The 16,092-nt window shown below is 40.4% G+C and overlaps 1 protein-coding gene across 5 annotated transcripts in view; it reads left to right on the top strand.

The window, feature by feature from the left end:
• si:dkey-16p21.7 (serine/threonine-protein kinase BRSK2) overlaps window positions 1-10,317 on the top strand; it is a 45,811-nt gene extending 35,494 nt beyond the window's left edge. For all 5 annotated transcript variants that reach the window (XM_036148527.1, XM_012882915.3, XM_021308781.2 and 2 more), the window contains exons 16-20: window positions 1,271-1,394; window positions 1,493-1,594; window positions 1,737-1,845; window positions 7,253-7,342; window positions 7,976-10,317. In XM_036148527.1, coding sequence (XP_036004420.1) covers window positions 1,271-1,394; window positions 1,493-1,594; window positions 1,737-1,845; window positions 7,253-7,342; window positions 7,976-8,199 — 649 coding nt within the window. In that variant the 3' untranslated portion in view covers window positions 8,200-10,317. The remainder of the gene's footprint in view (window positions 1-1,270; window positions 1,395-1,492; window positions 1,595-1,736; window positions 1,846-7,252; window positions 7,343-7,975) is intronic.
• Window positions 10,318-16,092: the final 5,775 nt, after the last annotated feature.

Genomic DNA, 16,092 nt, shown 5'->3' with positions numbered 1-16,092 from the left:
AATAAAAAATAAATTAAAAAAAGGACACACATTCCCACATAGCATTCACATCCAAAAATCCCAAGTGGGGGGGGTCACCACAATTCAACAATACGACTGCCTGTGCCCGACCCCCGGCCCCGCCCCCGGACCAGGCGCCCCCCGGACCAGGCCCCCCAAAGAGGGGGGGCCGACACGACCCGTACGGGCCATCCGACCAGAGCCCCCCCTCACCCACTATATACCTAATAAACCCCCTCCCACCCCGACCTTACCCTAGCCACCCCTGCCCCCCATCCCTTCCTGGGGAGAGCAGAGGCGTCAGCCCCAGATCCGGTAAGCCGCTTGGCTAGCCGCAACAGCCCCCCGCCAAGACCCCGTACCCAGTGGCCCACACCTCCTCCAGGCCCCAGACTCCGTGCCGCGATCGGAGATCGGGGGTGTGCAAAAGACCCCCGATCCTCCCTACGCCCGCTCAGATGTTGTGTTGTTGCATGTTGATCTCAGGTGTGTTTAAAACTGGGAGCACCGAAGGGGGTGCACGGCACAGCCCACCCCCCCCTCCGGAAGGGAGCTGGTGCCAGCGCCCCCCTCCAAGCAACTACCCAGAACCCTCAATGTCTAAATGCGAGAGGGGATGAAGGGAGCCGCCCGGGGCGAGGCTCACACAACATAAGCCCCCCCCCGCCCCAGACGTCTTCCCCCCACCCCCCCATATCGTGGCCTACATGAATGTGCGTTGTGAAAATGTTTGGAGTGAAAGTGTCTAAAATGCATGATAAAATTGGGGAGAGGGACGTCACCAAAAGGTGGCAACCTCCAGTAACGCCCTCTCCCCAAGGACCTACATGTGTGGCGGCGTGATGGAGCAGGCAGAGGGAGGAGTCCGGGGATGGGGAGCAAAGGACTGGGGAGCCAACCCAGGGAGCCAGCTCCCCTACTGACTCCAATAGGCACCCCCGCTCCCCGAAAGCCCCACCCGGAGAAAGGGGCCCCTCCAGCGGCACCACCATAGCCCGGGGGCCGGGGAGAGGCCGCAGGGAACCTTACTTTAAAAAAAATCCTAAACTATCCCTTTAAACATTTACCTTAAAAACCTGAAACACATCAGCTTTATTTTTCAGCAGTAATGTGATGAATATGATGAACAGATAGACAAAGTCATTTCAAGATTGCATAAAATGATAATGGTGTGAGTATTTAGGAGGTAGAGTAGTATAAATGATTTTTAATTGGTTCTAAGTTTTAAAATAAATTATTAAAATCATAATTTTTTTCTATTTATTTCTAGGTTGGCTAAGAGGTCGTGGTTTGGTAACTTCATCAGTCTGGAGAAGGAGGAGCAGATCTTCGTGCTCATCAGAGACAAACCGCTCAGCTCAATCAAGGCTGACATCGTTCACGCCTTCCTCTCTGTGAGTGCTATCAGGCTTCACCCAGCTTGGAGCATTGCTGTAATGTTTGCAGTTCCAAAAGGCGCTGATTTAAGACTCTGTCTCCTTCAATTGGGCAGATCCCCTCCCTCAGCCACAGCGTGGTGTCTCAGAATAGTTTCCGGGCAGAATACAAGTCCTCGGGTGGCCCCTCTGTCTTCCAGAAACCTGTCAAGTTCCAGGTAATGTTTCCTTCGTTTGCTTTTGATATTTTAATTTCTCCAGCCGTCATCACAGAAAACGGGTCAAATATGGTTTAAAAGACTCTAAAAGTAATGTTGAAATGCAAAGTTAAGTTTTGTTTTTTTCGCTCTCGTTTTACAGGTGGACATCGCTTTCTCTGAGGGAGAGAGAGAACGGGAGAGGGAACGAGCGGAGAGAGAAGGACGAAGAGAGATGGGCATCTACAGCGTCACCTTCACGTTATTAGCAGGTGAGAGGCCCTGTTCAGGCCTGGTATCAACACATGACCTGGCCATCACATCTACCTGTAGGTAGCTGAATGGACAAGTGTTCACATCTTTAGAGTTCAACAGTTTCATCCTGGAAAAAAAATCTGATTCTCAGAATGTTTGTGTAAAAGCAACTGGAAGCAGTTTCTGCTTTTAAGATTCTTGTTTATGGAACTTTAACCAAGAGACATTTCAAAAGAATTTATATCCCAGACATAAGTGGGTTCCGATTTCTTATTTTAGTTTTCTCTTTTTAGAGTGTATTATGTTAAACAATTGTGTGAAAGTAATGACAAATAATTGTCATTATTTTGACAATTTGCTGCACGTTTTTTTGAAATCCTGCTTCTGTGACGAAAGCCGTCTGTGTGGCGCCCTCCTCGTGTCTAATGTGTGTACCACATTTGAATTTTGAATCAGTATTAGTGTTGACTCAAAAGATATTGTGACATTACCCAGAAAAACTGTTTCTCTGCTGCTGTGGGATATAAAAGCGGTTCCGTCTCGTACGCCTCCATAGTGAGTTAGAGTTGGAATAGCGAGTTTTGTGAACTTTCTGTTGATTTTCAGGTTAGTGATGTATTAACTTAGCATTCAGTTGGTTCATTTAGCATTTATTTACCATGTTCTAGTATCTCAGACAATGCCCAGACCTCAGACCCTGCAGATTCCCTGGTCCGCCGGCCACCACCTCCTTTAAGGCTCTTGTACCATGGTTAGTTATAGTATGCATACTAAGAAACACTATTTAGTCCACTATCTGAAACTGGACAGTGTGGCACAACTGCAAATCTACCAAAACATGGCTGTCCACCTAAACTGACGGCATAGCAGCCAAGAGTCCCAGGGTAACTGGAGAAGCTGCAGAGATCCACAGCTAAGGAGAGAGAAAATGGCAACAGGACAACAATAAATTATGTATGCAACACATCTGACCTTATTGGAAGAGTGGCAAAAAATAAGTTGCAGTTGAAAGAAAACCATAGAAAACCTTTTTTGGGGTTTGCCACAAGCCATGTAGGCGGAGCAGCAAGCAAGTGGAACAGGGTGATTGGCACAGATGGGAACAAAATTTAGTTTTTTTTTTTTTCTTTCCTACATACAGAATGCAATGCATGGCAGAAAATTGCATTTCATAATCTCCATGGTGAAAGATGGTGGCGGCGGCATCATGATGTGAAGAAGCGTTTTTCAGCAGAGGCAGGGAAACTGGTCAGAGTTAGTGGAAAGATGGATGGAGCTAAATGCAAGGCGGTTTAGGCTGCAACGCTTGAGACTGGGAGGGAGGTTTATCATCCAGCTGGACAATGTCCCCAAACGGTAGAGCTGCTGACCTCTGGGAGGCTGAATGCAAATGTCGGCCACACTCTTCAGATTTTTTATTTTATTGTTTGCTTAAGTTTGAAACCTGTATATCATTTTCCTTCCCATTCACAATTAACTCCTAAATTATTTTGGTCTTTCACCAAAACTCGATATGAAACAAATTGAAGTTTCTTGTGGTTGAAGTAATAAAACTTGAAAAGTTAACCAGATATGAATACTTTTACAAGGTCCCCTATGAATTATTTGCAGCTCTACAGACATGGATGATATTTGTCTCCTTCTCAAGTGTGTTTTTCACAGAGGTCGGTGAAACAAAAGGCTTTTTTTATTTATCATGAAAAAGGATCATCCACCTCCGTTAACATCTGTGAACAGGCACGCCTTCTCATACTGTCAATATTCCAAGGTGCTGATATGGTGGCGCTAATATCCTGTGATCTGACGGATCTGTTTGTTCTTGCAGCCAGCTTTGCTCAAATGTAGCGCTTCTTTTAGGTGGTGTTAAATGTAAATATGGCTGATAGTACCGTCATTGCTCCAAATGCTTTATTTTCCTAATGGTAATAATAAGGAATCAGTTACATGACGAGCTGAAGCAAACAGAAAGAAAAACTAATTATATTTTGCCATTTACAAGGCTTTGTGTGCATTGGTGTATTGGTGCTATAACAAGTGAAATCTAGGGAATTCCTCCTTCAATACTCATAATAAGCAAGGACAGGCATAAGCTGCCGGCCACTTTAGAGAAAGGGATGTTAAACATACGATGGATGCAAAATCGCTTCATCTGCACGGATCTGTGGTCATTCTTGTGGGTAAGAACTGCTCCAGTTGTTTTGGGCTATAATTACCTAAATGTTACACAGTTACAGCTGAAACTATAACAATGCAAACCTTAGCTCTGTACCATAGATATGATTTCCAAAAGATTATCTCATTGTTGGTTAAATGGCCATTTTGGTCCATACTCTGTAATAAAAACAGAACAAATAAACTTGCCGAGACTCTCAAGTAGAAACTTGAAGACACGTGCAGTGTAGTGATAGTTAATCATCTTTTTTTTGTATGCCTGGAAAATTTAGAATTCAGTTTTCATTAAACCAAGACAATTCTTCCTGTTTGTTTGGAAATACGATGTGAGTCTCTTAAAAGATAAAAATGTAGAGGTATATCAATGAAAAACATTATATTTAATCAGTTTTTTTTTTTTACATTTTATTAAAACTGCCACGGCAAAACATATTAAAATCTTTCTCAACAATCAATAGAAAAATCTTTATTTGCAGTACAGCAATCAAACCCTTCTTTAAATTGCTGACCAGCTTTTTAATGTCTCCACTAGCATTTTGATGAGATATCTTTGGTGCTGAGGGTTGAAAGGCCTGATATCATCACCCTAATATTTTGCTGCAACCAATAGATTGTAATTCAGACTGAAATGTGAAATCTGATTAGGCCACTCCAAAATTTAAAAATTTAAATTGCTTCCAGTAAGAAGAAACATGTTGATAAATTTAAAAGATTACTTTAAACCTAAAACGGCCAGGGGTATGAATAATTTTGGGCTTAGCTACACGTCAAGCACACAAAACGAGACCATAATCATTTTTTTTTCTCCCACAAATCAAAGCTTTACAAATCACAAAACGATTTACAAAATCTCTTAAACAAAACATACAGTTATGCATCATTTGATTTTTTTTTTTTTTTTTAGTAGCTTGGAACCGGAAATGAAGTCATAGAGGTTGATTCTACTTTCATGTCAGACAACCAGTTACTTTCCTAACTGTTGTGGTGCAAACTACTATTAGCAATATAATATAATAACACTATTTCTCTACTTATTGTGTGCACTCTAACACTAAATTACCATGTCCACAAATATAGATTGTGCAATATTATGTATGATGTTTATTTAATATGAATGACAATAAAAAGTTTATATCTGCAATTTTCACTATGTGCTACAGTATATGGCCAGCAGCCATATTGGATACTGGCTACAATGTGATCTTTAACCTTCCCTGTAAGAATTCTGACTTTTGACTATAAGGAGGAAGTGCCATATGGGAAGGGACAGGCTGGCAGCAACTAGATAACACTTCACAAGATAGATTTAATATCAGATAAACAGAAATGTCTCAGTGTTTTAATGCTACAACATCTTGTGCCAGTGCTGCATGTTACACCCCTAAAGGACATTGCTACAAGGGAGTCAAAGGAAGGTAATTTATCTGAATTATGTTTCCTTTTCAATACAATTTGAATTTGGCAGGGTGATGGTGGATTATGAAATTACATAATGAACAATAATTATAGAGGCAACTATGGAATCTTAACTAAAAAAATTAACAGACACCCATTGAAAAATGGGATTAATGTCATGGAAGTCATGTATATTTAACAAAAACAATAAAGCAGGATGTCAGGATATGCTTACAGTTCTTATTGATTGTTTTGAACCGCTTGAAGAAACTGGAATCCACTCAGTTTTAAACTCTTTCCCATTAGATTGACACATTTCCCCCACCCTTTTCCCAAAAGGTTAACACAGATGTCATTTACGCATCCCAAATCAAATTGTTTTAGCCATGGTAACCAAGCAGAAATCCCCTATTCCTAACTATCAGAAGCTACCTCTATCAGTATGAAATCACTGAATCACAGATCTTCACACAGATCTTCACTTAGCAATCAGTCTGCAGGCCTGAAAAGATGCCATGTCTGGGTTGTCCTTTACCAGTAGGGATGGAGGAGGCAGATGAGAGTGAGAGGCAGAAGGGTCCGAGGAAGAGGAGTCCTTGTGCAAGCCGAATGTGTAGTTACAGTAAGAGGGCTGCAGTTTCAGAAGAAATTTGGGCAACTGTTATTCTTATTCTCTGGGCTTTTATTTTGGTTTACATTTACTGTATTTTCTGTAATATTTACAATATTTCAGATTTTCTCCTCAGTTTGAAAAAGAAAATGTCACAGGATCAATAAAACTCACATCAAAGCAATAACAAGCTATGGTGCACTGATTACACTGAGTGCAGTGTTTTGTGTTCCATTGTGTAATGATTGATTGGAAGCGCTCATACACTTGGTTGAAAGCAACGGTAGCAGAAGGGGGGGGGGGGGTTACTTTGGTATTATCGCAGTATTAGTACCTGAAATATTAATACTAATAACAAAAGGAAGGGTTAGGATGATGTTCTATATCATATTTTCCACTCTGGTAAAGAGGTTTTCTGTGGTTTGTCTCAACTTAGTTAGAGTTTCTTGTTTGATATTTGTTGAATCATTTCATAAAAGCAGTGAGTTTGCAGCCAGTGGCATGCATTTCACAATTTTTACTCATTAGAGCCTGGGATCAGTAAATCCTTTATATCTACCTTACTATTATCTGCCGCGTCGAGACCCCCCCTATAAAAACTCTGGACCCCCCTTTGAAGGTTGTGTTGCTTGAAGACAATATTTGCTTCATATTTTAAACGCTATGGCCCGGTCAGAGCCTTTTGCAAACAAAATGTGGCCCTTTCACCATGAATACCACTGTTTAGTCATGTGTGTTTACTGTTTTGAAGATGTGGAGTTGGAGTTGACTGTTGCATGAAAGCAATCTAGAAAAACTTTAAATGTTGTTTTACTGCCACCCAGCGGTCACAAAAAGCATCTACAGGAGGACAAGCTTCTGGGATTTTTCTCTGTGGAAGGCTAAACTCGAAATCAGATTGGGTTTTGATTTTTAGTTTTTAATTGCTTGTTCAGTCATGTCCACTTCATTATCATATGCATAAAAACATATTTACATTTCTCAAATAAGTTAGATTCGTAAACCAAAAAGAAATCCTCCAGTCGATCCTCTTTCTTCAATGGGCCTTTTTGGTTCCGATCTAGCTCACCCGCTCTTTATTACCCTAATCTGGACGACATCTCCTGAGAAGTTCTGCAGAAGTTCCTAAATGTCAACTCCTCTTTGTGAAGTGTCTGACGTCACATTGTGATGAAGGACGGTGAGTGTAACACTTCAGTGGAGAGAAAGGGAAAACTAATACCTATGGATTCTTCTTTTCTCCCTAGGTCCCAGTCGTAGATTTAAAAGAGTCGTAGAAACTATTCAAGCTCAGCTTCTCAGCACCCATGATCAGCCTTCTGTGCAGGCTCTGGCAGGTGAGTACCAAACAGTGCATACGTAGTGCCTTGTAAAAGTATTCATGACCCATAACATTTTGCCACATTTAGCCACAATATAGGGTAAAAAATCCAATGTGTTTTATTAAAATTTCATCTGATGTCCAAACATCATAGTGCATAAATGTGAAGAATATGGAAAATAACACTTGGTTTGTAAGTTTCTTTACACACACAAAACTAAAAATCTGAGAAGTGTGACTGCTGTAACTACTGTATGTGAGCCTATATGTTCAGTTTTGGTCTGATTTGACTGGAGTAGTTTCTTCTACAAGCTCCATCTTTTACGTAGCTTGTAAACTACTAATGAGCTGTGGCTTTCTGCAGCTGCCCCATAGTCACCAGAAGCCCCTTCTCTGGGCCGAATCTCTAATAATGTTCCCCTTCCCAGCCTTTCAGGTTAGATATAAATCCTAATAGATTTGCAGCTCTTTGATACTCTGGTAGAATATTCTGGCCTGAATACAAATGCACTTCACACTTTTCAGACTTACAAAAAAGTGAACATGATCAAGGGGTGGGAATACTTTTGCAAGGTACTCTACAAGCCACCTGTATGTACGGTTATATGAATAAACGCTCCTCTCTGGAATTCTATTCCTTGCGTCTCAGATGAGAAGAACGGTCAGCTTTCCCGTCAGCCTAGTGCTACTTCCCATCAGAACTCCCGGCATTTTGAAAGTGGAGCAGATCGAGTGGAAAGGGAGCACATAGTGGACGGGGTGAGCGCCAGCAGCAGCAGCAGCAACAGCGCGACCGTCTTACAGCGGCGAGAGTCAGGGAGAGACAAGACCAGACTCCTTTCATCCTCCAACGGGACGCAGTCTCACCCATGAAAAGAATGTTACCAACGAGAAGAGAGGGTTGCCCGTCTGGCCGCCCTCTCGATCTCCACTCAGTCCTCCCTGCATTCTTTCATTTGCCTTTTCCTTACTCCCTTCCGGGCTCCTGACCTCAACCCCAATTAAATAAACGGAAGATGGGGAAGACTTTTGTCAAAGATGGTATGGAAATACCGCAGAGGACTCCCCAAAAGTGTCTGTCTCTAGGAGGAACGTGTGCTGATGGCGCGGGACTGCAGAACAGAAAGAGCTCACAGCCAGGGAAACATGTGGTCCACCTCCACATCCACAAAGCACAGGACATTTCCAATCACAATCAACAGCCGCTTCATACCTTGCAGGAAACCTCCAAGTCCGTCAGTCAGGATGGGTTACACTGATTAAGGCCAAGGATTGAGCGCATCGAAGCACTCTCATTTGTGCCCATCCAGATTGATCAGCGGCATCACTTCTTCTCCTCACCTCGCCGGGGGAAAACGGACGCGTTTTCTCCAGCAGACCAACAACATGAGCGAAACTGACCCGGGAACTACACGAGTTTAGTGAATGTTTAAAGTGGATTGTGTCTCTAAATGCTGAGCAAACCGAGCGGTAAGTTTTCACAATCAAACAAAAGGAAGAACTGTCTGAGGACCAGAGCAGCGGAACATAAAATTGCTAGAGAATTGATCTGCTGGGCCATGTAATGTGGACACGGTACGTCGAAATGATAATATGAAAGTAATACCGTCACAACTTTTCCTTGAATTTATGGAGCCCCCCGCCCCCACAGTTATTATTGAAATACAATGATATGAAGCTATGATACCATATTGCCTTTACAAGAGAGGACAAATGTGGAGAGCGGTAGGAATTTAGCCACATTTCAAAGAAACTAGTCACACTGCAACGAGGGTTCGCCAAAAGTCTGAAAGCATGCAGGATGAAAAGATTTAGGAGGCCAACCTTAAAAAGAGCTGTCCCATATTTCAAACGCCGTGGAGGAGAAAACTAAGAGGCCAAAAACCTTTCCTTTGGCTTATTTAGAAATAAAAAGCAGTTTTTATTTGAAAGACTTTTACAGCATTTGTTTTACACAACACATACTCTATATTAAAAGGCAGAATGATTTGTTTTTGCTTTTTACTAGTTTCTCCTGACAGGTTAGCTCTTTGTGAAGCGTTACTTTTTAAACTGGTCTCTCTGAACCTCGGAATAACTTATAAATTACATGTTAGCACCTGTGAGGTTTTTTTGTTAGCGCCAAGCCTTATCCTACATCACATTTCTCCCATCAAAGCAATCAGGTGCAGTCCACTCATTTTCAAACCCATTTAACATGATTCAGGAAGTACTGAGTGCATATCTGATTGGCTGGTTCAGGTTTCAGGTTTTGATTCAGCAGGCTATTGAATTTTATCTTCCAAGGTTAGCATTAGCTTAGCTTAGCTTAGCATGAGCACACTTTCAGAAATGGCTCTGTTTTTATACACAAAACACAATCTTTTCCAACTGATGAGGGATGAACCTAACCAAACAATTAAGGTCCAAGCACAGCTGTAGATCTGACTCATATGAACAGTGATATATTTAGTCTTGGCTCAGCATGGGTGGTGCTGGTGCTACAGCAGTAGCTATGCCGCTCGTATTCTGTTTGCACCAAATCACTTTTCTCTTTTAGATGTTTGCCTAATCCTTGTTGCCCCTCTTGTCTCTACGCAGATTTATTTATTTTTTATATTTAATGTTTGCTTTTTAAATTGTTTTTCGTAGTACAATAGAGAACATATACAGCTGTGTTCTAAATTATGTTTGAGAGCGTGAGTAAAGCTCAAATTTTCTGATCGTAGCCTTTATTTCTATACATGCAAATGCATTGAAATACTGGCCATTCCATTACAGATTAAAACAGGGAGAAAATGTATCAACGTTTCTTATCATAACAGAAAGGTTAAATGGGCATTTAAAAAAAACAGCCATGTTAAACATGTTAAACTGTATACACTGAAAAGGGCTCGAATAGTTAGCTTTCCTGGAGTAATATTCAGCTGTATAGCATCCATCCATGCATTTCCCTACAAGCTTATTCCTATTGGGGTCACGAGGGGTGCTGGTGCCTATCTCCAGCTGTTAATGGGCGAGAGGCGGGGTACACCCTGGACAGGTCGCCAGTCTATCGCAGAGCTGTATAATCATCCATTCTTAAAAAAAAATTTTGATGGTTGAACTGCATTCCACATTTTTTCTGTATTTCTTGATTTTACCTCAGAAACAACATAGTAGTAAATGCTAATGATAGTTTTCAGTTTTCTTTCATACCTTTCTAGCTTTGAATTCTATTTTAAAGCATCTAAAATCATCTCAGCTGCACAGCCTATCATTTTCTAGGTTTCTTTAGATGCTTTCCCCTCTCCAACTAAGTTTTTGTAGCAAAATACTCAGATTTTCGAAACAATGTCTGGATGCACTATAAGCAGCATGTAAAAAATGGATCTCCTGGCTTCATCTTTAAATAGGAACCACCTGTTTGATTCACGTTTTCTAACAGAAGAAACACACCCCATTTAAATTCATGATTGATCTGAACAGAAACAGCAGCAGATCATTACTGTTGGGCCTATTTATTTTCTACAACTCTGCTTTACTAACTACAAAACTATGTAGGAAATTAGTTTCTACTGACAATGACAGATGTGGTTAGTGATGTTGGACTGCAAACATTTTGAACACAACTGTATTTATTGATAAAAAAAAATTGCTCTTTTATTGTTTGTCCTATTAGGCTAACTGGATAAGCTATTTTTTACTGAAGAGGAACCTAAAACTGAAATTTATCTTGCTTAATTTTCAGGCTCCATTGTTTCATACACCGACACTGTCTGTGACGTTGTCAACCTTAAGATAACTCTGACCACTAAAGGGCAACACAATGTGCGCTCCTATTACTTTCTGTTAAGCATGTCAAACTGCCAGAGTGTGGCCGGTGAGCGACTCTCCAGGGCAACAGCATTCAACCATTCTTTAAAATGCAGAAACATTTACATTGCTGATAGGACTCTCCATGCCTGACCTCCAATAAGCTGTTCTTTCTCTGCACATTTGAATCAGTCGATGTGCGTCAGATGATCAGATGCATCGCTGCTCTCCCTATAGGCATTATGAAGTCCACAGTCCAATTGTCTTTTTTAACTGAAAAAAAAAAGTTTGTTGGGAAGAATATCTGTAAAAATACCACCTACAGCCTCTTCCAATGAATAATGGCAACATCCATTTCTGGTACAAAGACCTTTTTCTGTTCTACAGTGGCCAGACACCTCTCCCTTATGGCACAGTGCTTATCTGGTGACTTGGTCAGTAATATTGGGTCATTCAAAACATATACAGTACATACATAATACCACATCTTTAGTGAGATGAGTCAAACCTTTGTTAAACAAACCAAAGTTAGCTTGGCCAACAGAGCAATAATAAATAGCAAGGATGAGAGAATCATGCTACTGTATTATAAAGTATCATATACTGATTGGAACCAGGCATCCTAGTTCTGGTCATAATGTTTAGTTCCTGAAATCATAATCTTCATATCAATTTCTAATTCGATGCAAGTCCAGTCCGAACACAGACCAAAGGTAGGCAAGAGTTCAAGCACTGCTACTGATGAACAGTTTTAGATGTTTATTTATTTGAGAACATTTGCTCAGATCCATAGAGTTGTAGTGTTTTACCACTTGCTGTTGCATAACTGGAGCTCACCACAGCAGAAGTAGTAAAACTTTGCCACACCACTGATTCGTTACATGTTCAACTGGAATTTCTCAACCTCAAAATATGTTGGAAAAATGGGGGAAAAAATTTAAATAAAGGTCTCTATTGATGTGTTAATGGTAGAAAACTGGTTTTACCCCCCTCAAACTATTGCTCAGAGGTGTGGACTTTGACTTGATGACTAAACTCGAATCAAACTTGAGTGACAGATTGGATGACTTCCGACTTGACTTGGTTATATTAGAAAAGCCTTGTGACTAGACTTTGACTTGATTACTTATGACTTATGACTTGACTTGGACTTGAGCGCATTTGCTTGAAATAACTTAATGCTCTTATTAAAGTGAAAAATTGGGCTAGGGAGCCTATCCCAGCTGCCAACAAGCAAAAGGTAGGGGACACCCTGAACAAGTGGATTGTCCATTGCAGTGCTGAAAGCTTTTACAAAAGAAGCTAAATGTTTATTATATGTTAAATGTTTGTTTAGATTTGTTTGTAATATTTAAACAAACACTTTTTCGTTCCATCTCGAAATGATAGCTGAAACAGCTATCTCTGTTTCAGAGACAGCTCATGTAGATTTGTTAATGACTTGAATTTTAAACCATTGATTTTGGATTTGACTATAAAAATTCGAGACTTACTTGTGACTTGGAAAGTAATGATTTGGTTCTACCTCTGACATGTCTCACAGCAACAGAATCAGTGCAACAGTGACTGAGATACTGCAGCATTAGCCACATGGTCACATTACTAAATCTCCCTCTATACTGCCCACACTGATTCAAATTTAATGAATTGACATATATGAAGCTGAAAGTCAAATTGAGACTTTACCTACTTTCTGATTAGTTTCCCTCTTTGACCACCTGGTTGTTGAGCATTGGAGTTTAATTCACCTCTTCCAGGGTCTCAGTTGGAACATAAATATACCACAAATTAAACAAAAAAAATGACAAAAAGTAATGTAACCCACCCCGACGCACCAGAACAATGTAAATTCCACACCCTTAATCCCAATGCACATTTACTAGTCAAAAGAAAGCACATCCAAAGCATCACAAGATGTGGCAAAACCTGACATTTCACTAACTCTGCTTCATTTTCCTCATATTCAGACTCATATTGTCATGTTTTTTTCAATATAAAAGCATGCATGCTTGAGAAAACTGTAAAGCAGTTTTAGGTTGTAAGGATGGAATGTGAGGTAACCGAACCTGATCTTCAAAGTTGAGGTAAATTTGGAGTTGGTGGAGGGCTAAAACAGCTAATTGACCATCTTTCCACATTATACTGCCATTCCATTGATGGCCACACTATGTCAAACTTCACCACCGTTTTGTGTCTATAAGTTACAACTTTAACCAAAGGTCCAGTGCAAACAATTTTATTTCTAAGTCTTTGCTTGCATAAACACAAAGAGCACCCAACAGTTGGAGAGAGAAAAAAAGATCTGTATAGTCTAGTTTAGATGGTTAGAACAAATTAGCCAGAGGTAAAACCCATCTTACACAATAACAAGTAAATAATTGCCAATCACCGTCTTTTTCCTGAGCCTAAATGAGGAGTTAAACAATGTCTCTGAAAATTATTAAGTAGAACTATGAATTACAAAATTTTAAGTCAGATTAAAAATTTGCTACAGAATTGTCAAAACATAATACCCTCGTGTTAAGTTGAATGAAACCATTCCTTTGCCCATTTCCCTTGGAGTAACAAAAAGAGTAAGGTCTTCTCACAATAGCCAAAAGGTTTTATTCCCAACTGAAAAAAAGAAAAATATAAGAAATGTCCTTTTTAAAAGAAAGCTACAGTGACAGATCCAAGAGACACAGGTGTGTCTGTCTTCATAGAAACTCAACACTTACGCTGCCTGGGAAGGTAAAATGAAGCCAAACTGAAGAATGAAATGTCATTTTGATATTTTTTACAGTCTCCTTTCTTTAACTAGACATGTTTTTGTGTATGAAGGTGTTATTTAGTCTATGTATCTAACACAAGAATAAACGAAGGGTGGAACAAATGACCTGAATGTCAAAAAAATTGTATTACAGCACCAGGTTTTTATTCATATTGAAGTTTTTACTTTTATAATTTATTAATTTCCTTTACACTATTTGAAAGTGGGATTTTTTGTGTCCTGATCAGGAAATGTAGGAGTAAATACCCCTGCACCAATGTCTGTCACTGAAGAATCATTTTACTTTAACACTGAGAAATGTTGTGGTAATGTATTCTTTAAGCTCCGCTGTACATTTCTGTATCCCCTGTTTAGTTTAGAATTTATTTATTGTCATATGTGTTTGTCACCAAAGCTGTCCACCTTTTACGAAGCTAAACCAAAACTACACTCTGACGTTCAAAGACAACCGTTTCAAAGGTATTTGAGTAACAGGTAGATCATTATCTGAGGCTGCATACGTTTGCTGTGTTTCATTTCTATTAGCACCTAAGACAAAAAAGATCAAGATGATGTTAAGTTGCTGGAATGTTGTATGGTTACCTTTAACATTTTCTTTTCTGTCTGCCTATATGAACAAACTGCACGTACACCTGTACATCAAGTTTAGGAGATTTTGCTCCCAGTGTGGGACAAGCCCCTTACATTGATCATCCATTAGGTGTTCTAGCTCTCACATCACAAAGACTAACATGTTCACAGCTATGCATGATGTCCACAGAGAAAGCCATTTATTTTCTTTCATCTGGTTTTGTTTCCAAGTTGAAAAAGTGCTGATCCAGTAAAACTAACTTGGTAACAACAAAGATCTGATGTAGAACAGACACCGGTTGGTACATCTCTCACATTCTCACGACTATGCATGATGTCCACAGGTAGAGACATCTATTTCCCTTCATCTGATCTTGCCTCCCGGTAAAAAGAAAAAAAAAGTTGGTTCTGTAGAACAACAGTTGGCTAGCTACCACCAAGAATGCCACAAAATGTATATTCCCAAATAGCAATTGGTGCTTTGTGTTTAAAGCTCAACTGACGTGTAAGAATTTTGTCACGCTGAGCATATCAGAGGACATGGCAGACATTATCCCCTTTGAAGTGCGTCGCCGTCCATTTGGACGCTGACGTTGAATATTCATTTCACAGCTGACATGGTAAGGGCCGAGCTGTCACGTACGTGTTTTTATGTTTGTTTTTTTGTTTTGTTTGTTTAGTCATCAAGATGTCTTAAATTGGACTCATTCTCAACCTACATTCATTAACCTCATATTCCATCCCAACAGAGGAGCTGGTTTTAGTAGCTTCCGAATTAAAGGCAAACTAAACCCTTTCAGAATGTCTCTTTGGATGGACGCACCACAGACTCAGGCAAAGCTGTTCAGCTTTAAGACAACTTTGGGGGGGGGGGGGGGGGGACTCTCGGCCAACGTTCGCTGGTGATGTTAGATATACAACGGACTTGTGTTTTAATCTCTTGGTGAGCGCATGCACACTTGACGCCTGTGCGGACCCTGCAGCGCAAGGCCCGTGTCCAAACAACAGAGGTCAAGGAGTTTTCAAGTTACAGATTTACTCACCTATTTTAAAACACAAACATAGAATGTAATTCGGAGGCGTTGTCTTTCAGAAGCAACAAACCCACTTGAAGCTAGAATTTAGCAAATCAGTGACAGAACTTATTTACCTTACATTCTGTACATCTTTCCATCCCTTCTCTTTGTACTTCATGCCCTCTTTCCTCCTAAACGCACATATCTTACCCTTCTATATAATCACCCTTGTTGTATACATTTTCTACACAGTATACTTTGATGCAGATGCTGTATACATTTGTATACCCTGTGTGCCTGTCTCTAACCCCATTGTATGCCATTCATAGCTATGTAGCATTCACTATGTTTTATTGACTCTGTAGTCACCATACAGCTCTTTTTCTCATCATCATTACTCATTCTTCTTCTTCTGCAGTTATGAAAACACAACCACACTATCTGCTGCCCCTACGCCCTACCACCCCCACGCAATCTAAAAATTCCCTCCACCCTCGCTTCCATTTCACGACCCCTACTACCCCACACCAAGTCACACAGTAGAAAAAAAAAAACTTTTCACTCTAAAAGAAGTAATGAACAAAGGGAGTCAAAGAAGGAGCAGGTGTGACGGGGGGGGTCAGGAGAGGAGCTCAC

This window comes from Fundulus heteroclitus, chromosome 16 (genome assembly GCF_011125445.2).
Source record: "Fundulus heteroclitus isolate FHET01 chromosome 16, MU-UCD_Fhet_4.1, whole genome shotgun sequence".
NCBI classification, from domain to species: domain Eukaryota; kingdom Metazoa; phylum Chordata; class Actinopteri; order Cyprinodontiformes; family Fundulidae; genus Fundulus; species Fundulus heteroclitus.
This window is presented reverse-complemented; position numbering and strand designations above follow the sequence as displayed.